General features: G+C 43.8%; 1 protein-coding gene across 2 annotated transcripts; it reads left to right on the plus strand.

The window, feature by feature from the left end:
* The first annotated feature begins 1,228 nt into the window (after window positions 1-1,228).
* TBC1D9B (TBC1 domain family member 9B) lies at window positions 1,229-22,218 on the plus strand. 2 transcript variants are annotated; one of them, XM_064387476.1, is made up of 22 exons: window positions 1,229-1,426; window positions 3,665-3,775; window positions 5,573-5,691; window positions 6,678-6,906; window positions 7,566-7,824; window positions 8,483-8,690; window positions 8,823-9,035; window positions 9,192-9,353; window positions 9,925-10,075; window positions 10,424-10,638; window positions 11,372-11,489; window positions 12,199-12,484; window positions 13,139-13,268; window positions 14,453-14,551; window positions 15,212-15,280; window positions 16,044-16,284; window positions 16,577-16,642; window positions 16,791-16,862; window positions 17,268-17,318; window positions 18,426-18,473; window positions 18,921-19,027; window positions 19,811-22,218. In XM_064387476.1, the coding sequence occupies exons 1-22, from the start codon at window positions 1,309-1,311 to the stop codon at window positions 20,501-20,503; spliced, it is 3,765 nt and encodes a 1,254-aa protein (XP_064243546.1). In that variant the 5' UTR covers window positions 1,229-1,308; the 3' UTR covers window positions 20,504-22,218. The 2 variants fall into 2 exon arrangements, with proteins under 2 accessions (XP_064243546.1, XP_064243547.1); XM_064387477.1 differs by lacking the exon at window positions 17,268-17,318 and having other exon boundaries at window positions 1,230-1,426.
* Window positions 22,219-23,130: the final 912 nt, after the last annotated feature.

Here is a 23,130-nt window from a genome sequence, read left to right on the forward strand (position 1 = left end):
TTATAGATCTGTTCTAGAGGGTGGTGTGGAACACCATTTTCAGAGAGGATTTTTCCCACTTGGATGTAAACTAATATTTTTTGTTTTTCTGCACTAGTGTCTAGAAATCCCAGGCCATTAAGGGCCATATGGTTCAAAGTGGCTTATGAATATATGGAGACACAAATCCACCTTCTCACAGCTTTTGACACTTTAAAGATTGCACAGAGTGAGCAAGAACAGCAATAGTTAAATGGGGAAGGATCCTTCAGCATCTTCTCCCAGTGCTCAAACCCTTCCCACAGGACACCCAGCCTTCAGAAACCACCCTGCTGCTCCCCAGAAACAGCCATGGCACTGAGGTGAAGGTACAGCCCTGCAGGCTGAGCCAGCTAATAAATATTTATATTAGAGTAGTGTAGAAGGCCTCCAGCTGGGATTAGGGCACTGCACTAACAAAGATAGATCATCCAGGGTTAAAGGATTTAAAACCTAAAAAAACCATGGAATTCCTGCCTTCCTGGGAGCTGGGCAATAAGCACAGATATGGCAGATGTCAGTGTTCTCTGCTGCTGTAACCCTTTCAGAGTTTTCCGGGAGGCTCTCTAATGGTTATTGAAACAAGAATAGCGGTTCACTAAATTATTGGGAGCTGTTCCACAGCCAAGGGATGAGAAGGAACTGCATCTCCCCCTGTCCTGTGTGCTGCAGAGATCATCCTTGGGCTGGGCCACAAGCTTTGAGTGGGCTCCAGGGCTGCAAAGCGAGGACAGAAAGGGACCAGCTGCCACAGGGGGATGCCAGGACCCCCGCACTGAATTCAGGAGCGTGGGATGCTGGAAGTGCCTGTTCTTCACAGCAAAAAGGGAAAATTAATTATTAATCTGAGAGATGGAAGCATCGCCAGACTGGGCAGGAGTGCTGGACAGTCTCTGCTGTTCCACTGCCCGGCCACCCCTGGGGTGGATATTTTTCTAATATCCCCCCCAGGATATTCTAAAATCCCCCTCCCCCTTCCCGACTTCAAGCCATTCAGTTCAGGTGTTTTCAGTGCCACAGTGTGCCCACGGGAGGCAGAGGAGCTTCGCAGAGCGCGGCGGTGACCCCCGACAGCGCACCGCGGGCATCGCGGGGGCGGCTCCGGACGCGGGGCTCGAACCCGCGACCTGGGCGCTGCGGAGGCAGTGAGGGGGCCGGGCCGCCAGAGGGCGCGGTGGCGGCGGGCGCGGCGCGGGCCCCGTGACCCGGCCCGGCCGCTCCCCCGCGCCGCTCCCGCCCCGGCCGGGCCGGCCCAGCGCCGCGGGCCGCTCCGCTCCGCAGCCCGCCGCGATGTGGCTGGGCCCCGAGGAGGTGCTGCTGGCCGGCGCGCTCTGGGTCACCGAGCGCGCCAACCCCTTCTTCCTGCTCCAGCGCCGGCGGGGACACGGCAAAGGGGGCGGCCTCACGGGTGAGGCGCGGCGGGGCCGCGGGAGGCTCCGGCCCGGCGCGGGGTCCGGGAGCGCGGGGCGGGGGCCGGGAGGGCCTGGCGGGGGGACAGAGGCGCGGTCCGCCCGTCTGCTCCTCGCTGTGTGTGACCCCCGAGCCCCTCGGCCGCGGTGTCCGCCCGGGCCCGGGGCTGTCAGCGGTCAGGCCCCGGGAGCTGCTGCCGGGGCGGACGCACAGCTGACGGGATGCCCGGGACCGTCCTTTTCTCTTGTCAAAAATGGCTCCTCAGCCCTGCTCGCGTTGCTTTGAATTATTAAGGTGGTTTATTTGCATATTTTGTGTGTCTGTGTGCCTTCCCAAGATGTAGGGGATGACAGTAAGACGTGGTTTATAATTAGCAGCAGTATGGAAGTTGTGCTGTGCATGGGCCGGGGGTGAAGCTGTGTGGGTGCTGCCCAGTGGAAATTACCGCTGTGTGTGGGGGACAGCCGTGTTTGTGACATAAACTGCTAAAATAACATGACTGTCACCACAGCACAATGTTAACAGCAAATCCCTTCACTTTTAAAAACCCCGTTTATGTGCAGAACGTTTTCAGTTATGTGAATTACAAAGATGTGAATCTTACTTTTGTCAATTGCACATAGCAACTGTCGTGTCTTAGCCCTTTTAGACAAACTCATTACAGAAGTGGTGCAACTGCTAAACATCATTGGCATATTTCATCTTTTCACAGTGTTCAAAATTATTGTGAACTGTTCTGTTTGATGCCACCTAACTTGTGCAGTTTTGCATATAGGTCTATACTTGTATTCTACAATTTTCTATTTTTTTTCCAAAAAGAAACAACGCCCGGTGCTATTCTGGTGACATTTAAACTGATGTGTTCCTGACGGGTGGAAGCTTTGAGCTATGTTTACTTTTTGAGCTGGTGTGGCTCAGTGAGAGTCTTCTTCAGAGCTCCTGGAGGTTCAAAGCCACATGTCCTTAGGGAGCTGTGCAGCTGCACAGTGACATCTCAGAGCCAGAGTGGGATGTTCAGCTGGGCTGGAAAGGTTTTTGAGTTGCTGTCAGTCTCAAGTTATTAAACATCTCATTACCGGCCTGTGTGTCAATATTTGACACATTCAGTATTGTCATAGGATGGATTATTCAAATTTAACTTTTAATCCGTATCCTGCCTAAAACTACACAAGAAACCCAGAGCCCGAGCAGATCCTGCTGTGCTGGTTACGTATGTGTGTGTTGGTCACATGGGCTTGCTGTGGGTGATGTTTCACTGCAGGGACAGTCAGTGGTATCGTCTTAATTTGTTAATTGCTACATAGATAGCCAGCAGAGATAAGGGAGAGGAAGTGGCATGTTTCTTGATAAGGAATGAGATATGCTTGAGTACAGTTTGCACAGGCTTACCCAAACCATGAGAGCTGGGAATTGAAACTGTACCCCCCACAAAGTCAGAGCATCCATGCTCCCTCTCCAAGTTCCAATACTAGAAAGCTTTTAATCATGAGTGTGTTGCAAAGTTAATTTGCATGGGAGATGCTCATAATGCGTTGTCTAGAATAACAAAGCAAATCATGTATCTGTTTTATCTAATTGAAATAAAGGCCTCATTGAAGTAAATTGATTTGCTTTACAAAGTCTGGTTCATCAGCATTTACTCTGGAAGTGTCTCCTTTCTTATTTAACATCATATAAAAATATTTTGACTTCTGTATTGCCAAATTTTGAGTTGCTGACATCTTTGTTTAATCAAAGTACTACTGGGAACATCCTTGAAACCTGTGAGCACCAGTTTTTCTAGATCTACCTGATTCCATTTGGACAAGTTACCTACTTTTGGCATTGGTGATTCTGAAAAATACAGCATTGAAGACTCTTGTGTCTTTTAGCTTGGTAGGCTTAAAAATTGCTATTAGAAGCAAAAACCCCACAGAGGAAAACACATTTCACTTTCATTAGAAAACTCTTCTATGAAGATGGGGGATTGTACTGAAGTTTAGTAGGCATTTTAATTGCCATCTAAACTTTGTTCATTACCAGTGGGACAGGCTGCAGTTGGTTTTTAGGGAATTTACTCCCAGTGGCTGGAGGTAAATTTCTGAATTTTCTGAACTAAGTGCCACAGCTCTTCTTCACAGCTGTTCACAGGCTGTAAACATCAGCTTTTTCTGCAGTGATCATCCTTTGTTTTTGCTTATCCCAGTTCTTTGTTTTGGTATGACACTGCTGTAATTTGTGTCTCTTTGTTTCCTAGGTCTCCTTGTGGGAACTCTAGACGTGGTTTTGGATTCCAGTGCCAGAGTTGCCCCGTACCGGATTCTGCACCAGACTCAGGACTCTCAAGTGTACTGGGCAGTGGCCTGTGGTATGTGACTCTTATTGGGGACTGGATTTGAGTTATTCTCTTGTCTTTTTGGTTCAGATGAGCAGTTGTCCCACACAGGAGTATCCTATGACTGCTCAGGACACTTCCAAGAACTTCTGATGAGGTAGTGGAAGATTCCAAAAATGACAAAACTCAGTGTTGTTTAAACTGTGATTAAGGAACTTGAAGCTCTGCAAAAGCTTCTGTTTCTGCAGATGTTAGGAATTTTCTTTCTTCCAAGATGTACCTTGTGTTTGCAAGGTTGTAGTGAGATTGTACAGAGAATAATACCTGCTGGTTTTGGTGGGATGATGAATGTCCTGCTGCTGCTTACCAGGAGCATGGCACAAGATGGGAGCATGTAACATTATTCAAGGTACCAGAGGTACTTTGGGGAATCTCTTGATCCAGTTTATGTTTTTTCTATTATTTCTGGCCTGGAATAGATGTGTATATAGATCTGTAAAAAGGACTAGAATAGTATTTTCTTAACATCAAGGATCCTTGGCGTCTTTTACTTGAGAAAGGTAACTGCTGGTTTAGAATATCATAATGCAACCATCTGGTGCCTGTTGGTGAACTTTGATTAAAGCTTTAGGTCCTAATGGTTGCTAAAGAGGAAATATCTCCAGACATATTTGTTAGACGAACTTTGTTTATAATAAAAACTTCCACTTCTCACTTTGTGGTGGAGACAATCTGATCATGAAGGAATCATTTGCTAGGCCCACACAGGCTGATGTCTTGTTTTTCCTCTTCCCACCTTCTCCCCAGGCAACCAACACAATATTCTCCCTTGCAAAGCTATTTAAATTCTGCAGAGGAGAGGTTTAGATGTTGCTGTGTTTCACAGAAACTCAGGTTCCCCTTTGAGGAGGGTGGAGGCAGAGAATTAAGAAAGACAGAAAACAAAATGGCAGGTTGGGAACTGCGTAGAAAAAAGGAGAATATTTAGTGCAGATCTGTAATTTTTTGTTATCTTGATGCTCAATAAGTAATTTTTGTTCAATTTCAGGAGTATTTTAGTTGGTACCCTCTATATCTCAGTTACTTTTAAACAATGCAGCATGTGGAAGTGGGGTGGGCTGGGTAACACCCAAATGGAGTTTGATAAATTATTTTGGAGTAAATAATTGTTGTCCTAATCCAAAGGTTGTTTTTTTAAGTCATACCTGGTTCTCATTCTGCTGTCAAAGTAAAAGTACTGGCATTCCTTTAATGTTATAAAATATATACTGCTCTCTAGTTTAAAAATGCAAATATTTTATTTACAGTTCACTGTGTATAAATACTAGTGGGCAACAATCTGGTCACACATGCAGCTTCAGCTCTTCAGCACTTTGTTCTTACAGCCCTTCTTGTAGGAATCACAAACTTTTACTCCTTCATGTATGTCATTCTAATATTCTTCTTACAAAGATGTCACTTAGTGAGGCCAAGCTTATTTTAGCAATTTGGCTGCTATCACTTGGTAAGAGATGTAGCTCATGAAACAAAACAGGACACAGACTTTATTCTGCTGCTGTTTCTGAACCTGTGGATTTTTTTCCACAGTTAAAGCATATAATTGATAATTGTGTGCCTTGGAATATCCTTGGTTATAATGGAGACATTTTATTAGAAACATAAGGTTGGTGTACATAAAATATCCTCGACATGTACACAGTTGGTGTGTGCAGTTCATCCTAGTCACTGTTCAGTAATTATTAGTTTCCTGCTGTGAATTTGGAGGAAAAAAGACCTTGTTCTAATTTTTTTTTCTTTGCTCTTGGCATCATCTTTCTCCCCTTCAATTAGGATCATCTCGTAAAGAGATCACAAAGCATTGGGAATGGCTGGAGAATAACTTATTGCAGACCCTGTCCATCTTTGACAATGAAGAAGATATCACCACCTTTGTCAAGGGCAAGATACATGTAAGTGACATGTTTCCCTGAAGGACTTCCAGATTCTGAGAAAGGACAAGGGAGATGGTTGTAAGACTTTTTTGTCCTTTTCAGTCATACATACGTGTGAAAGTGTCATGGAATGCACCAGCGTTGTCAACATCAGGTCACAGTCAGAGCAAATACCGAACTAATATATTGGAAGGAGAAGGGTTAAGAGGAGTAGATCTCAAGGAACAGCCTTCTTAGAATGTTCTTACTAATCCAAATATAATATCTCTTTAAAATCATTGCCAGTTATGCCTGTGATGCAGGGAGAATGGTTTAACCAGCATATAGCAACAAATGGAGGAGAGAGAATTCTAGTTTGCAAGCAATGTACTTGCCCTGCCAGTGGTCTGAAAGGTGCCTGGGTTGTAAAGGAACTGCACCCCAACTTCCACTAACTTTGGAATCAGGTGTCTGCTGGTTTTGCAGTTAACACACTTCAGATTCCCAGCCCACAAACCTTCCAGAGCAGAAATTTATAAATTGAGCTGCAGGAAGTTGCATCTTTTTCAGCTCTCCTGTCAGATTCTTTGTATTTTCCATGTGTGTCTGTGCATGAGAGAGATTGTGGTCATTTGTTGTCCCTTCTGGCCAGTCAAGATCTGACAGACTGCAGAGTTCTGCCCTTCCTGGCAGATGATCTTCTTCCAGTTGAAGAAGCAGGTGTGCAAGTGAAAAGAGACTTCAGTTCTCCTGTGTCCCAAGTGTTCCCAGGCCAGCCATGAGGAGCTCAGTCAAACATTAAACATGAGTGCTTGTGGCATGTGTTCAGGAGTGGATCCCAGACAGCCACAGTATCTGACTGCCCTTTCTGCATGTCTTTGCTGTTTCTGACATGACAGGATAAGTGCTGTGTCGTGTTCCTTTGTGCCTTCCAGATTGCTGCTGTGACCCTTTGCTTTGTACGTTATTTCTGTCAGCAGGCACCTTCACTTCTGTTTCTCCTCTCTCCTCCCACATCCTTGCAGGGCATTATTGCTGAGGAGAACAAGAATGAGCAGCCCCAGAGTGAGGAGGATCCAGGTAAATTCAAAGAGGCTGAACTGAAGATGCGGAAGCAGTTTGGGATGCCCGAGGTGGAGAAGTTGGTCAATTACTATTCCTGCAGCTATTGGAAGGGACGTGTCCCCAGGCAGGGCTGGCTGTACCTCACTGTCAACCACCTCTGTTTCTACTCCTTCCTGCTGGGCAAAGAAGGTGAGATAGGAGCCTACAAATTGTGTTTCTATCACTTCTCATGATCTTTTTGATGCAGTTGATCTTTTGTGTGAGCTCCTTTTTAAATGACAGTTTTGGTTTTTTTTTCCTTTTAGGAATCCTTGAGCTCTGTCTGGCTCAGCACATAAATCAGTCCTTGTTTTCATAGGCACTTCAGTGCTGTTTAGACTGAATGCCTGAGTCATTTTTTAAAACATGTCCCAAGTTGTACATGTGTTTTACTCAAATGTTTTACAAGTTAGACTTGGTTAGAGAACCAAGCAGTATTTTTACCTTGGTGGGTCTTATCTGGAACACCTGCCAGGACCCAGTCTTTGCAAAGCCCCAGCTCCTGAGTCCAAATCTAATTTGCTGGAAAGAAAGAATGAAAACTTGAGTGATTGTAGTTGAAAGCATTTATTGGATGGGAGATAGTTCTTTTGGAACTGCATTATTTCTAGTCTAGTTAATCCCAAAGGTTATTTCCAAGTATTTTTGGAGAACCCGGTAAAAGTGTGAAGAAAAGAAGTGTTCATGTGTAAGAGGCAGGGGGGAAATGCTGCTCCACTGAGAGCTTGCAGGCTGCTTGACTTTCATTTCTGTTTGGTTGTTGTTTTGCCTTAATTGTGATAATAGTATTTTTTAATTCTTTTTCTCAGTTACACTGGTGATCCAGTGGGTGGATGTAACCCAGCTAGAAAAAAATGCTACACTGCTGTTCCCTGAGTGCATTAAAGTAAGCACAAGGGACAGTGAACTCTATTTTTCCATGTTTCTCAACATCAATGAGACGTTCAAGCTGATGGAGCAGTTGGCCAACATTGCAATGCGGCAGCTACTGGATAATGAGAGCTTCCTACAGGACAAGTCTCTCCCAAAGCCCAGGAGGCCTCTTAAGAACATCTCTGCATTAAAAAGGTATTATGTTCTCAGCAGTGAGAAAAGAAGACAGGTAGTAGGGAATTGTAAAAATAAATCTGCATTATTTTGTAGCTCCCAGGTGCTGCTGGGGTTTTCTTACTCTAGGGGCTGCATCACTTGCTTCAGTCATTAGCCTTCTGCTTGTTCTCTCTTTTTCCTCATCCCAAATTGGAGCTGAATTCACACACACCCTCATGTCTGTCTCATGCATGCCTAGGCACTGTCAGAAGGAATTTTCAACTAGAAATTGCTGAACTTCATATGTAAAAAAAAAAAAAAAGGTGAAGAAAGAAAATTACACCAGCCCCTTTGTCTGAAGTTAAAGATTTATAAAAAGAAACAGATTGGTATTGTAATAAATCCTCCCACTGGGGACTATTCTCTGCAATTTCAGGATCTGATATAATATTTCAATTTTGCAGATGCACTTCCATGTTTTATTTTGTATTGCAGAACATACCTTGTCAGAGAGGCATGTCTGAAGGCTGAAAGAGGAGTCAGAGGAGGGGTGGCATCTCAGTTAGAGAAAGGAATACTAAGAATATACAGCACAGTCTGAAGGTTGTGATTGGAATGAACATTTGACATTAGTGTTTGAGTGGGTTTTTTAATTGAGTAAAAAAGCTTCAGGACAGTGCCTTTTACTTTTCCCCAGAGACCTGGATGCTCGAGCCAAAAATGAGTGCTACCGTGCCACTTTCCGTTTGCCCAAGGATGAATGCCTGGATGGACATACAGACTGTACCTTGTGGACACCATTCAACAAGATGCATATTCCTGGCCAGATGTTTGTTTCCAACAATTACATCTGTTTTGCCAGCAGGGCAGAGGAGGCCTGTCATCTCATCATTCCTCTCAGGGAGGTGGGGATTTCTTAGCTGTATGTTAAGACTACAGGTCTCTCTTCTCTTCTGTGTCCTTCTGCCTGTTGTGCTGTGCTTTGTGGATAATGGAAAACATGGCAGATCCAAATGGCCCTTGTCTTTATGTTCTAGGTGACAATAGTTGAGAAAGCAGATAGTTCCAGCGTGTTGCCCAGCCCTCTGTCCATCAGCACTAAAAGTAAAATGACCTTCTTCTTTGCCAATCTGAAAGACCGGGATTTCTTGGTACAGAGGATCTCTGACTTCCTGCAGAGAACACCATCCAAGAAACCCTGCAGCACCGACAGGGAATGGAAGTGGAATGTGGCTGATCCCAGCAGCGAGGTACTAAGGAAATAGCTGGGAGGAACTTTATCAACTTTTCAGAGCAGTGCTCCTTACAGTGTGTTTGCAGTGCTTGTCAGCAGCCAGTGCTGTCTCTGTTAGGCCATGAGCAGAGGAGGGAGTGTGAGCTCAGACATATTCTGTTCTCTTGTCCAGGAAGTTCCAGAGCTGCCTGCCAGCAGCCCCCTGGCTGTCAGCCCCACGTCTGCTCTCAGCCATCGACCCGTCAGCTTCTGTGCTGGGCAAGTGCCAACAGCCTCACAGGGACTGCTCAAACTCTTCAGGAGGAATTCTGAGGAGCTCTCTGGACCCAAAGGGGTAAGTCATATTTTTATGTAAAGCAATAAAGTATAAATAGTTTGCAGTAGATTGCTGATTTTCTGGCCTGCTCTAGAATGGAAATGCATTTTATCCCTGCTCAGTATCACTGCTGTGTGTGTCACAGTGGTAGTGCTGCATAGAGGTAACTCAACTGTCAGCTTATGCTGTTTGTACTGACATGCCTGAGATACTTGACCAGAGGCTGAGAAATTAGTGTCACCAGTGTTCTGGGATGCGAATTCATGGCTGTGAAGAACAACTTTTCTTCAGAGAAAGAAAGCAGGGAACTTGTATCTCTGCTTGCTGATTAATCATCTTGATCCATGGTTCTGCTTGCATTTATGTGGAGATTTGCACAGTTGTAAAGACTTGATTTTAAGCAAGGTCATAACTGATGCAGAAAAGGGTAGATTAGTATATATACACTCTTTTCTTCAGCAGAAAGGTTTTAAATGTCACAATGTATTTTTCCTGTGAAGTGCAAGCCTGAGTATACCCAGAAATCACATGTCCTCCAAACATAAAAATGCAATAATCTCCTAAAATAGCCATATTTGTTCCTATGAAGGCAAAGGAGAAGATGAAGGAAGAGTCTTGGAATATTCATTTCTTTGAATACGGGCGAGGGATGTGTATGTACCGCACTGCCAAGACGAGGGAGCTGGTACAGAAAGGAATCCCTGAGAATCTCCGTGGAGAGCTGTGGCTCCTTTTCTCAGGTAGGATGTTGTGCTGACAGCAGGAATAAACTTCCTGCACATCTCAAATGAAAGGGTGTGAATCTTAGCTAATTTCAGAAGAAATTCATGACAGTTTAATTTCATCTGAATGATACTTTATGGTGGCTTGCTTTATTATCCTAGTAGCTGTTTGGCCTCTTTTGTCTGTGTTTCAGTGTTGAGACCTAAACTATAAAATGGTTTAACAGTGAGTTTGCTGCTATATTTTCACATCTGTTTGTAGTTCATGAGTTCATGTAGTGCTTCTTGGCTCCCTTATTTCTGACACTGGGAATAAAATCTGTTTGAAAGCACCAAAGGTAAAGCAGTGTTTGTTTGTCATTTCAGGGGCTTGGAATGAGATGGTGACTCACCCTGGGTACTACGCAGATCTTGTGGAAAAGTCAATGGGAAGGTACAATCTTGCTACAGAGGAAATTGAGAGAGATCTGCATCGCTCTATGCCAGAACATCCTGCCTTCCAAAATGAACTGGGAATTGCTGCCCTCCGGAGAGTCCTAACAGCTTATGCATTCAGAAATCCAACAATTGGGTACTGCCAGGTAGGAAAGAAGTCTTAGACTTATTAGTCCTACACAATGACCATGATTGATATGGACTTTTTCTGCAGTTTTTTGTTCAGTTTCAAGCTTTTCCTTTATGTTGTCTGTGTAGTGGTGAGAAAGTAGGAAAGAAATTATGCTGCATCATCTCTTAAATATCCTTTGAATATAGTATTTGAATAAACTTTTCACAGTGCTGTTAGGTGTAATGTTAGTCTTTAATAGTTTTCCTGCTAGAGTTTTCCATAGTTCAGCAAAAACATCTTCTGGTTTCATTAAAAGGAGCAGTTAGATAAGTGATGTTGCACATGGACAGTCAGTTAAAAATGTAGCCATTTCCTGGTTTGTGAAACAACTTGGTGGAAATTCAGGTTGGTTTTGTGTATTGCTGTGATGTTAGAGGTTCTCATTATGGTGTACTTTTATGGCCAAATTCTTACAAAGATTTTTATGAAGACTTTGACAACTATTCTTGTTCATGTTGTTTACTGAAAGTGCATGATGAAAGGTCGTCAAATCATTTGCTGTCTCATGAACAGAGGAACTGAAAACAGGAAGAAAAACTGGCTTAAGGTCATCTATTGACTCAGATACCAGTAGAAGCTGGAAATAGATGTGACTCTTAGTGACAATTCATTCATGCTTCTAAGTTTAGCTAATCTGTAATAGCAGAGTTTTGCTGAAGACCTCCATGTTTTTCTCCTGTACCTGTGTTTACTGTGCTGGCTCCTAGGCCATGAACATTGTCACCTCAGTGCTGTTGCTGTACTGCAATGAGGAGGAGGCTTTCTGGCTCCTGGTGGCTTTGTGCGAGCGGATGTTGCCAGATTACTACAACACAAGAGTAGTGGGTGAGTCCTTGTCAGATTCCTGCTGCACTGTGGATTTTCAGCTGCACCAGCATCTCCCAGAAACATTTTGTTGTTCAGAATTATTTAAATGATGGGTTTTAAAGATAATGAAGTGCAACTCTGTTCCTTTTAAAGTGGCAGGGGTGTGATGGAGACATAGGAAGAGACACTACAGGCCTCCAAGGTGGTAGTTCTGCCTTATATTAACAAGGAACATGTCACCAAAAATTGGTATCAGGAGGGATCATTAGCAGTAAGGAGGAATATCTAGAAGAACATTACTGAGTTTTAGTTTTCCCCATCTGAATGATGTGTTAAATCTGTGCAACAGGCTCTCAGGGAAGGTTAGTCAAAGCACCACTTCATGGGCTTTTAAAGTTGGTTTGTATAAAAGACTACAGTCTGGTGTAAATACCATAATATCAGTAATCCTCCACCCCTCCATTCAGGGCAAATGCACAAATGAATGAAAGGTTCTGTGTTGAGATGTTGTGTCTGCATGCTCTGCAATGTAGAAATAGTCTTATTGGTTTTATTGAGAACAGGGTAAAAAATTAATGTCTTTATTTCAGTTATGATGTTCAGAGGAAATTTATATTACATTTGTATGAAATTTGGTGAACTCATACTGTTTTGTTTAATAATTGCTTAGCTTGGTACATGACGCCACCATTTTGAGTTCTACCATTGTTTTATTTGTCTGTTTCAGGTGCATTGGTGGACCAAGGCATCTTTGAAGAACTTACACGAGAGTATCTTCCACAGCTGTCAGAAAAGATGCAGGACCTGGGAGTGATCTCCACCATATCCCTTTCCTGGTTTCTCACTCTCTTCCTGAGTGTGATGCCCTTTGAGAGCGCCGTGGTCATTGTTGACTGTTTTTTCTACGAGGGAATCAAGTTTATCCTGCAGGTGTCATTGGCCATACTTGATGCCAACATGGAGAAGTTACTGCAGTGCTGTGATGAAGGTGAAGCCATGACTATTTTGGGCAGGTACCAGTCATTTTTCTTATTTATAACAGAATAGTAACAGTGGCCTTTTAGTCCTCATCTCTTTCTACCTAATAGCAGGTCACAGATAAGACTCTAGGATAAAACTTCTACTCCAGAGAAGTTTGCTATTGCTTTCTGCAAGAGCTGAAATTAATTGTTGGCTCAGTTATGGAGGAATCCATTATTCTGGAGCTGTTTTGCATCATGATGAATTCCTGCATCTCAGTTTGAATTTGAATTCTTAAAGGTTATTTATTTGAAGTTTGCATATTAATTCTGCTTTACTATTTAGAACAGATTCTGGCAGGAATCACCTTCTGGAAACTTAAAGCATTATCAAGCAGATATCTCCCAAGTCTAGTAAATGTAAGATTTTCTTGTTTGAAATGACAATATCTTCTATGTGCAGCAAGGTTTTCAGCATGTTACTGGAAACCTACTTTTAAAAGAGCAAATACCCCCAAAATAGGGTGAAAATCAACTTAACTCCAAGTACATTGAGGGTAGCATTGCAGATTAGATGGGAAAAAATAAATTCTCCTTCATGTTTAGATTAGTGATGCAAAGAAGTTGGGAGTAATGCATATAGGATATTATTTCTTTTTCTGGACACTAATCCTGGAATCTTGCATCTGTTCTCATTTTTGTGCACAGATATTTGGACAATGTAGTTAACAGACAGAGTGTCTCTCCCCCTATTCCCCACTTGCACGCACTGTTGACCAGTGGAGATGACCCCCCACTTGAAATTGACATCTTTGAACTCATCAAAACTTCGTATGAGGTAAAGTTCTGGCTTGGTATTTTGGCCAAGAGATTTCTTCTCAACTAACATGCCATTTCATACATTGTGCAGCCAAAATCTGAGCAATGTTCATAGATTGAGATGCTTAAGGAGTGCAGGCTGAAGCCATTGTTGCACTTCCTTGGTGTGAGTAGAACCTGACAGTGTTGGCTGTTGCAGATCACAGAGAGTCTCCCCAACACCAGAGGGACTAAAATGAAGAGTGCAAATAAGGAAGGAGTGATGGACTAGAGATTTCTTCCTGCTTTGTCAAAAAAAGTCTCCATTATTAATTCTGTTTGAGGATATTCAGTGCTAAGGAGTTAAGGAGGGAAATTCTGGGTGAAAATTGTGAAGTACTCTGCAGAAACATGGAAGAATCCCAATTCACATGCATAGGAATCCTGTTCTGTGAACTACATTATAGTAATAGAAAGGTGACCCCAGAATGGTGCCAAAGCTGTTAAAATAACTCTGCACTGATAGAGGTGTTCCTCACAATTCATACTGAGAACAAACTCATAAGAAATTTGTTTCTGAATGATGGAAAGAACACAGGCAAAGAACTGGTGTTTGGCAGTTCTTCTCTGCTATTCTCTGCTAAGTGTGGGATCCTTTCCCTCTTTATCTTGTTTTTCACCCCATCCCCTTCTGGCTGTTTAAAGTCAGGCAGCTGTCATTTTCCTGGGTGTTTTGTGTACTTCTTCAAATCTGCCATCTCTGTTTGTTCTTGGCTTCTTTTTATAAAAGAGTGTCACTGAATTCATGTTACTTGTCTGACCTAGTCCATAGAAAAGCTTCTTGACTGTGGTGTTTCAGGCTGAATCTCATGGGGGTCCTAGAGGAGAAGAATGACAGGGCTGGAAGGAATGACAGTCTGTTCTCTTATCTCTGCTGCAGTACAGGGCCTGTATTTCAGTCAGTCCTGACAGATCCTTTTTCAGCTTTTCTGTAGACTCCTCTGATGTTGGATTTCTCATGAACTCTGAATTATTCCTCTTGCAGGACAGGAGTGAATAGGGAATAGAGCTCAAGTTTGTTCTCATCTTGCTGCTCATAAAAGGCTTCTGGTGGCTTTAGGTCATCTCTGAGGGGATAGTACACTTGTTAAAGAGTGTGTAATTGCACATGGGTTGTTCTCTCTTCAGGAGGTGATGTTGACCTGATCTGTTCCTTTCTTGTAGAAATTTGGCAATCTGAAGGCAGATGACATTGAACAAATGCGTTTCAAGCAAAGGCTGAAAGTGATCCAGTCTCTGGAGGATACAGCCAAGAAGAGTGTGGTATGTGACTCCCAGACTGAATGAGCTACCAAATGGCACCTTCATGAAAAGTGTTTTGCTGTGAGCATTGAGAAACTTGGTGCTGTAGCAGACTGAGTTTTAAGTGACTGAAAGAATGATTGAATGAGATGTTTGGCATGGAGGCTTTGACATAACCTCCCATGCCTAGTGCTGTCTGTTTTACTGCTTGTCTGGAATCTTTGAGAAAAGCTGGCTAGCAGATAATTATTTTACTGCCATTTAGAGAGTCCATTAGGGAATTTTGCTGAAGGGTTCATGGCCAAAGGGGAGTGTCCATATTTATTGCCATTATCTCCCATGTCCTAGGTGGAAAATCTCATCAGGGTGTTTATTTCACTGTTGCTCTTTAATGCATCCAAGTCAAACATCTGAAGATAAAAACAAGAGGAAGGGGTGACACATTCTGCTCAGACAGGTCTGCACAAACAGGAAATAAGCACAGTAAACTACTGAAAATGTCAGCAGTTTCTGCTTGACTGCAAACTGGTTTCCAGGGGTATTAGAATGGTGATGTTTTTCATCCCATTCTTTGTGATATCTCTTTGCACTTGTTCTCTTCTGTGTTACACAGGTTTTTCAGTGAGTTGTATTTGATTTTTCTACTTTTGAAATAAATTGTTCTCTGTGTTTTAACTACAGGTCCGAGCTGTGTCTGGTGACATTGGTTTCACTATGGAAGAACTAGAAGAGCTGTATGTAGTGTTCAAGGTAAGAAGCTTTCCTTGAGGGTGAGGAAGAAATGTTGTCACACACAGTACAAATAGCAAAGTAAGTTGAAAGGGAAGCAATGACTTTGCTTTAATTCTTAATGTGACCTATCAGAAACTGATGTGGCATTCTGTTACACATGGTGCCAGTAGGACTGGCCCTGTTACTATCTGATTAATTATTTTTCATCTTTTTCCCCCAAAGGTGGCCAAATTCACAGTATTTGAATGATACTCAGAAAGAAACTGTAGAGTCAATGGAAGAGAATGTAACAAAGCCCTGAGAATGGGGAGCTAGGGTTGACTGTACCTCAGTTTTTAATCTCAAGTTTCCCATTGACCTCATCTGTAATTGTGACAAGATTACTTAAGGGCTTTGCCCCTATTTGTCAGCATACATATTTTTAAAAGAATGGTATTGCCCAACTGCATTTACCAAAGTTGGTTGTACTCTGTTTTAGACTCAGAAAGAGAGGCTTAGTTCTAAAACCTGCATGATCCCTTTGCAATAAAGCCTGAGTATTGTTAAAACCTGAAATCATGTATTGTAGTTCTCTCTTTAAATCATTCCTTGTTTTTCCTGAAATCTGTGTCTCTTCCTTCATTTCATGTTATTTTGTAGTGAAGTAGCACTAGGAATCACAAGGCAGATAATGTTTCCTGAGATGTCTCTTGTTTGCTTCCTCAATGCTGTTGTTGAGCTGTGACAGTCTCCACTGCTGTGGAGCAGCATCATGTGCCCTGTTAATCCTTTCCCTCCAAAGGCCAAGTACCTGATGAGCTGTTACTGGGGGAACAACCGTGCGGCCGCTGCGCGCCGGGACCAGAGCCTGCCCTACCTGGAGCAGTATCGCATAGACGTGGAGCAGTTCAAGGAGCTCTTCATCAGCCTCACCCCCTGGGCCTGTGGGGCACACACCCCTGTGCTGGCAGGGCGGCTCTTCCGCCTCCTGGATGAGAACAGGGATTCTCTCATCAACTTCAAGGAGTTTGTGACAGGAATGAGTAAGTGTTGTTTTTGGAGAAAACTGAATGCTGCAAAAAAAAAAGTGTCTGTCCTTTTCCAAGAAGAGAGAACTAAAAGGAGATAATGGTTTGTTTACTGTCATGAGGGGGGACATGGCAGGAAGCCTCAAGCTGGACAAAATACACGTTTTGGTATGGATGTCATTGTTGATTCCTCACAGGACTTTGAGCAGTCATTGTATGGGAATTCATTCTGGTTTGAACCTGTGAGCAGAGGGTGATTCTTTATCATTAAAGTACTATTTTTCTTAACCTTTTATTTTACTTTCAGGTGGTATGTACCATGGTGACCTCACTGAAAAACTTAAAGTACTCTACAAACTGCACCTGCCTCCTGGTGAGTGACTGCTTCTGTGTACTGCTGTTATTGAACACAGGCTGCTCTGATATCAGTTGACATGGGGTGCCTCAGGAGTTTTGCTAATGAAGTGGGTCATACTGCTATTCAATTAGAGATTTTAACATTTGTTTCTCTGTGAATACAGCTCTGAATCCAGAGGAGACAGAGTCTGCTTTGGAGGCCACAAGTTATTTCACAGAGGATGTGACAACAGAAGGTAATGCACCACTGCTGCCTGTAGGCAGGAGTTGCAGCATAGATCCATGAGCTCTGAACTGTGGTGTTGCACAAGGCATGGTCTCATGCTGGCATGTGTTAGGATTGCCAGTGTGTTTGAGTTCACTGTCTTTGTTGCATGATGGGGAAGAAGTTTGGAGCTAAAACTCCTCAGTGTCCATTCCATGCAGGATACAGCATGCTCTGAAGCATGGGCACAGACTGCTGAGGAGGAGCAGTGTGCTTTTACCAGCCCTGTCTCCCACCATGATTTAGGTTTTTTTCATACAGGTCTCATTGTCTCTCTTCTTGTTTTTGTTTCCTTCTCTGTGTCTGTCTATGTCTGACCTTTTCCTCTGTTTTATCTGGGATATTGTCCCCTCAACCCTTTTTTCTGCTGCTCAAGTATCTCCTTTTGTCTCAGAGCTGGATATCTGCCTGCACTGTGAGTCTCAAGGTCAGTCCATGGATTATGTGCATGCATTGAGCATGGCTGTGGTGCTGATACCACCTGCCAGCCCAGTGTGCTGATGTAAATACTCTGAAATTATTGCTGCTGCTGCTCCTCGCTCATGACACTCACTATTAATAAAGTGCTATAATTAATTAAATATCTTTCAGTATATTCTGCCTGTTGAGTTTCAGCCTTGGTCAAAATAGGTTTTGTCTGGCTTCTTTCAGTGGAATTCATCTCATCCTAAAAACTGCTGGTCAAAAAGATGCTCAGAACAGAGTAGGGGGATGTTAGGCTTGCTGGCCTGGGGAGGTGATCCCTGTGCCTACTCCACAGTCTTCCAGTTTAAAAGAATGAGGATGCAAGCCACTGAATTGCTGAACTCTTGGTAGACTAGTTTACTGCATTTCTTAAAGTACAACATTAGGGATTGTCAGATAGGAGTTCAAAGCATGTCAGTCATGCTAAACATTTACCAAAATACAACAATGCCCCCCAAAAATCTGAGTAAGTACAAGAGGTAATTGTGCAGTTTGGTGCTAGGTGGCTGATTTAACAATCTGAGTTGAACCAAGACTTCCTATTTTCTCTAGTGACAATGCAGGGAATCAGAAGTTCATGAAGTTAGACTGCAAATTGCTCCCAAAATGTCAGTTAAGGCAGTGACTAATGAGGAGTGTAGACATTAAGTCACATATGTGCTCAGAAGTGGTTTGGGTTTTTTCCATTCATTATCTTGCTTTGGACAACTGAACATCCTTATCTTTAAGCCATCACACTGCTTTTCTATCTTCCATATCTTTGTTTTCACACTTTCTTTTAAGACCTCTGCCCTCTACCTCAGCTCTTCAACCCACTTTTTGTGTGGCTCTTTATCCAGCTCATCCCATCAGCCTTTTGCTTCCATCCTGTTCTGTTCAATCCTCTAACCACGATTATGGGAGTGTGAGATCTAACTTCTATTAAATGTATAATATATCAAATGTACATATATAAATGTATTCCCCTATTGTATAACTTGAATTTGTATATTGAGTTGTCTTAAGTTCTTTGTGTGTTGTATTACTGAAAATCAGCTAATAATTATTTTATAATTCTATAATTCTTTAGAAACCCAAGAAGATAAAGGAAGAAGAAATGAGAATGGCCCAGAAAAAGGTAATTTCATCATCAATAGACCACATTCTAATCTCATCTCTCTCATATTATGACCTGTTCATTGTCTCATGCTGATAAAGGAGACTGCAAAGTGTCCCTTGTGGACAGAGGTAAAGCAGGAGGTGAGCTGGGAAATAAGCATCCCTTATGCTTTACTGCTCCTACTCTTTTACACACCAAGATCACAGAATTTGTAATTCATATTGGGTAAGTTGTCACCTCACAGAGTTTGTCTATGAGAAGTCAGACTGATGCAGCGCTGTTAAATTTTTTGCTCTACTGACCTGCATCAGATAAACCAGCAGAAAACAGTGCAGCCTTCCTGGTAGATGCTTTCCTGGGCTGTCAATAACACCTTCTTTAAGCCTGATTTTTGTTGGCTCAGCATTCACTTTTTAAGTCTGAAACCATAAACTACCTGACTAGTGGCTTGTTCTTGCCTTGCAGAGGAGAAAGGTACCAGTCCCCAGGACTACAGATACTACCTAAGAATGTGGGCCAAGGAGAAAGAGAACAAGAAAGAAACCATTAAAGATCTCCCCAAAATGAGCCAGGTAAGAAAGGAGTATGAAGGTTTCCAGTTGGATCATTGGCAGTTTAGTGGAATTCTGCAGTATGTGCAGCCATTGTGCCACTATGTTCAGTCCTGTCCCACAGCTTTCCCTGCTGTTCTGGTCTGGTGAGCTTTAGGACCTCGAATTCCACACATTCCTGTTGAATTCTGCAGTGGATATGGACAAACTGCTTGGTATCAACCAATCAAATGTAATGGATTCACTCAGCCTCACCTCAGACCAGTTTTCCTGTAAGAACTGCACTGTGTTTTCCCTCCAGAGCAGGATGTTTCAAATATGCCATCAGTCACAGAAACTTTTTCAACTTTTTTTGTTTTGCATTGTCAAGTTACAGCTGCTTGGTGGAGAGTGAAGAATGTGGTTACAGAAGAGAGAGTCAGATGACTGGTGTGATCTTTTCTGTCTCTAATTTCCTTGATGGGTGCTACTTAAACCAGTTCAGAAATGCTTAGAAGCTGACCACAGAAGAGTAGCAGAATAGAAGTAAAACTTAAGGTTTTCTTAGCATTAGTGAATATGTGATTATTCTGTTCATCTGTCAGCAGAAAACCCACCACTATTAAATTGCTAGCTGTGTCTCAATTTAGCCACTACAGAGAGGGGGGAGTTTGTGTCAGACTGTTCTGAATCAGTGCAGTAAGTTGCCACTTGGTGGGGAGGCAAATAAGCAATGAGTCATCTGAGATAGTGCCTGTTGCTTCATCCACCACTGACAACTTTTTTCAGCCTGATACATGATTATTTGGTCTTTGTCTTTTAAAGGAACAGTTCATAGAGTTATGCAAGACCCTTTACAACATGTTCAGTGAGGACCCCGTGGAGCAGGAGCTGTACCATGCCATCGCCACTGTGGCCAGTCTGCTGCTGAGGATCGGTGAAGTTGGAAAAAAATTCTCCAACAGGCCCACGAGGAAGTCTGAGGACTGCAAAGCAAACAGTAACCAAGATCCTGTCAGTGAAGAGGAGTCACCAACATCTGAGCAGAGTCAGAATTCAGCAGTGGAGCAGCAACCCCAAGCTGACCATGAGGACAAAGCCAGCGTTGATGCTCAACCTGAAAAAACCCAGCAGGAAAACCAAACTCTAGGAGATGGGTCAGGGGAAGGACAAGGCTCTCCTTTACAGCTGCTATCAGATGATGAAACCAAAGATGATATGTCCATGTCTTCCTACTCCATGGTCAGCACGGGCTCCCTGCAGTGCGAAGACATCGCCGACGACACGGTGCTGGTGGGCTGTGAGGGCAGCAGTGCAGCTGCCAGGTATGGCAGCACCATTGACACTGACTGGTCCATCTCCTTCGAGCAGATCTTGGCCTCCATGCTGACAGAAACAGCCCTTGTGAACTACTTTGAGAAAAAGGTCAACATTCTTCAAAAGATCAAGGACCAGAAGAAAGTAGAGAGGCAGTTCAGTTCATCCAGTGACTATGAACTTTCCTCTGCATCAGGGTGAGCTCAAGAAATCAGGAGTTGTCTTTGGGAGATAAAACAAGAAGATAGTGTGGCAGATGGCAGGATGGTTTGGTATTTTCTGTTTGGGTTTTTTTTTTGTTTATTCAGAGACCAGTAACTACATAATTACAATAGAATCCAGTTGATAAGGGGCTCCTGACAGTGACTGTGTAGGTGTTTCTTTGGCTGCTCTGGCTGAGAGAATTAGATTTACATTCTTGAGAGCCATTAGAACCTAATAGCCCCTGACATATAGAATTACCACCATAAATTATGCATGTCTGCCTTTTGCTATCTTTTATTTCAATGAAGTTTTGTTTCAGACAGTAACTGCTCCTTGCCTGCCCTTGTTTGCTGTAGGTTCCTGGGTAACTGCACAGCAGATGCAGCCTGGCTTGAAACCATGCTCACCTCTGGCTGCCAGTCCGAGAGCTAATGCAGTGTAGTCAAGTGCTGTAGGACTCTGACCTAAAAATAATCTTGTACGTTCTTGTAAGCTGTTCTGTGACTCAGCAGCTGTAAAGCAAATGTGCCCCACTGCTCCCAGCACCCTAAGATCTAAACATAGACATTGCTCAGACCTGCAGGTTTCTTTCACATTTGGCATTTTCATAGTGTACGATCACTTATTTCTCCTTCAGAATTCAGGAATTTCCAGGCAAACCTGGTTTTCTAGCATTTGCTTTTCTATTTCTTTGAAAGCTATTGTTTTTAGTTTGTCTGGGAAGCCACAAGCTCCTTGACTTCAGTGCAGAAGTGATACTGAGTCAATCAGTGGGCCCATGATGGTTATAATGAGGGAATAAGTTCCTAAAATAGAAGTCAGTGAATCAGCCTCAGCATTCCAGGGGAGTGGCACACTGGTGTGCTGGACTGTCCCTGATGACACATTCACTATTTAGTGCTGATTCTGTTTTTCCTAGCTAGTGATGGTCCCCTAAGGAGGACCTCCTAGGAGGAGGATCCCTAAGAATTACCTGATCAGTCAGCCCTCACAAATGCTTGGGGCAGAAGCTGTGCAGGAGCACTGTGCCACCCACTGCTGCTCAGTGTCCTTCCTTGAGAGCTCAGCAATGGCTCTTAGAAACTATTGCACATCCAAGGGCATTTGACCTAAAGGGGAAGAATACAGAGCAGCATGGCTCTGACATCAGCCCCTTGTGGGAATACCAGAGCTCATTCCAGTTAGAGACAAAGAAACTGGGAGACTTAGTGAGTGCTCTTTGAAATTAAACCCAGAGGAAACTATGAGTAGCCCTTCTGGTAGCAGGGTGTGTTCTCCAAGGGAGAAGTAATGCTGTTACTACAGATAAACTCATCTCAGCACAGAGGCAGTGGCCTTGCAGGGTCAGGGTGAGGGACTTGCTGCTTAGCCAGAGCACACCCTGCACTGAAGGCAAGGTGTGATCCAGCTTTTGGCTGGCACTTGGGATCTAAAGGTAGGAAGGACACATGTGGATGTTCCCGTTTGACACTACTTGGTGTGCTACTCAGTGTTAATTCATCCTCATGACATTTTTGGTCTGTTCACAGCTGGTACATACTTCTTATTTCTCTGCCTCCTCTGTCCTGTATCACTGGAGAGCAGCCATTAGTAAAACTGCTTTTACTAATTATTCAGTAATTTATTGTAATTTTTTTAAGTACAAATAATACATGTGATTTTACACTGTCTGTCTTACTTGTCATGTATTCAATAAATGAATCAGAATCCTATAGGCTATTTGGCTGTCTTTTATTTCTCTCTGAGCTTGTGGAATACTGCTGGTTCTTTACCCAGTTTCAGAAAGAATGTGTCACCAAAACTGTGGGGGAAAAAAACCTTCCAACAACATTTTTTATGTTAGAGAATCAAGGCATTGCAGTTCTGTCCAGGCTGGCTGGTTTCGCTGAGGGGCAGGGGGATGCACTTCACACAGGTGTAACACAGTACGGTGAACACCGCATTTCTTATAACTGCCCTTGGAACCCCTTTTACAACAGAGCAACCAAACCAACAATGCTTAACAATCACCAACTGTTTTACAACTGTTTTTGACACGGACCCGCACATCTCCAGGTCGGTGCGAACCTGACCGGTACCGACAGGAGGGTCAGGCACCGCCGGGCCCGGCACAGCGGGGTCTGCCCCGGGAAGGGCACTCGGCAGTGCCCTGATGGCCTTGGTTTGTGAGAGGGGAGAGCCCCTCCCGGTGCCGGTGTCGCTGCCTGGCCATGGTTCCTGGTGTCGCTGCCCGGTGCCGGTGTCATTGCCGGTGTCATTGCCGGTGTCGCTGCCCGGTGTCACTGCCCGGTGCCGGTGTCACTGCCCGGCCGTGGTTCCCGGTGTCGCTGCCTGGTGTCATTGCCCGGTGTCACTGCCCGGTGTCATTGCCGGTGTCTCTGCCCGGTGCCATTGCCCGGTGCCATTGCCGGTGTCTCTGCCCGGTGTCGCTGCCCAGTGTCACTGCCAGGTGTCATTGCCCGGTGTCACTGCCAGGTGTCATTGCCCGGTGTCATTGCCCTGTGCCATTGCCCGGTGTCGCTGCCCGGTGTCATTGCCCGGTGCCATTGCCGGTGGCATTGCCCGGTGCCATTGCCCGGTGTCTCTGCCCGGTGCCATTGCCCGGTACCGGTGCCATTGCCCGG

This window comes from Passer domesticus, chromosome 13, assembly GCF_036417665.1.
Source record: "Passer domesticus isolate bPasDom1 chromosome 13, bPasDom1.hap1, whole genome shotgun sequence".
Taxonomy (NCBI): domain Eukaryota; kingdom Metazoa; phylum Chordata; class Aves; order Passeriformes; family Passeridae; genus Passer; species Passer domesticus.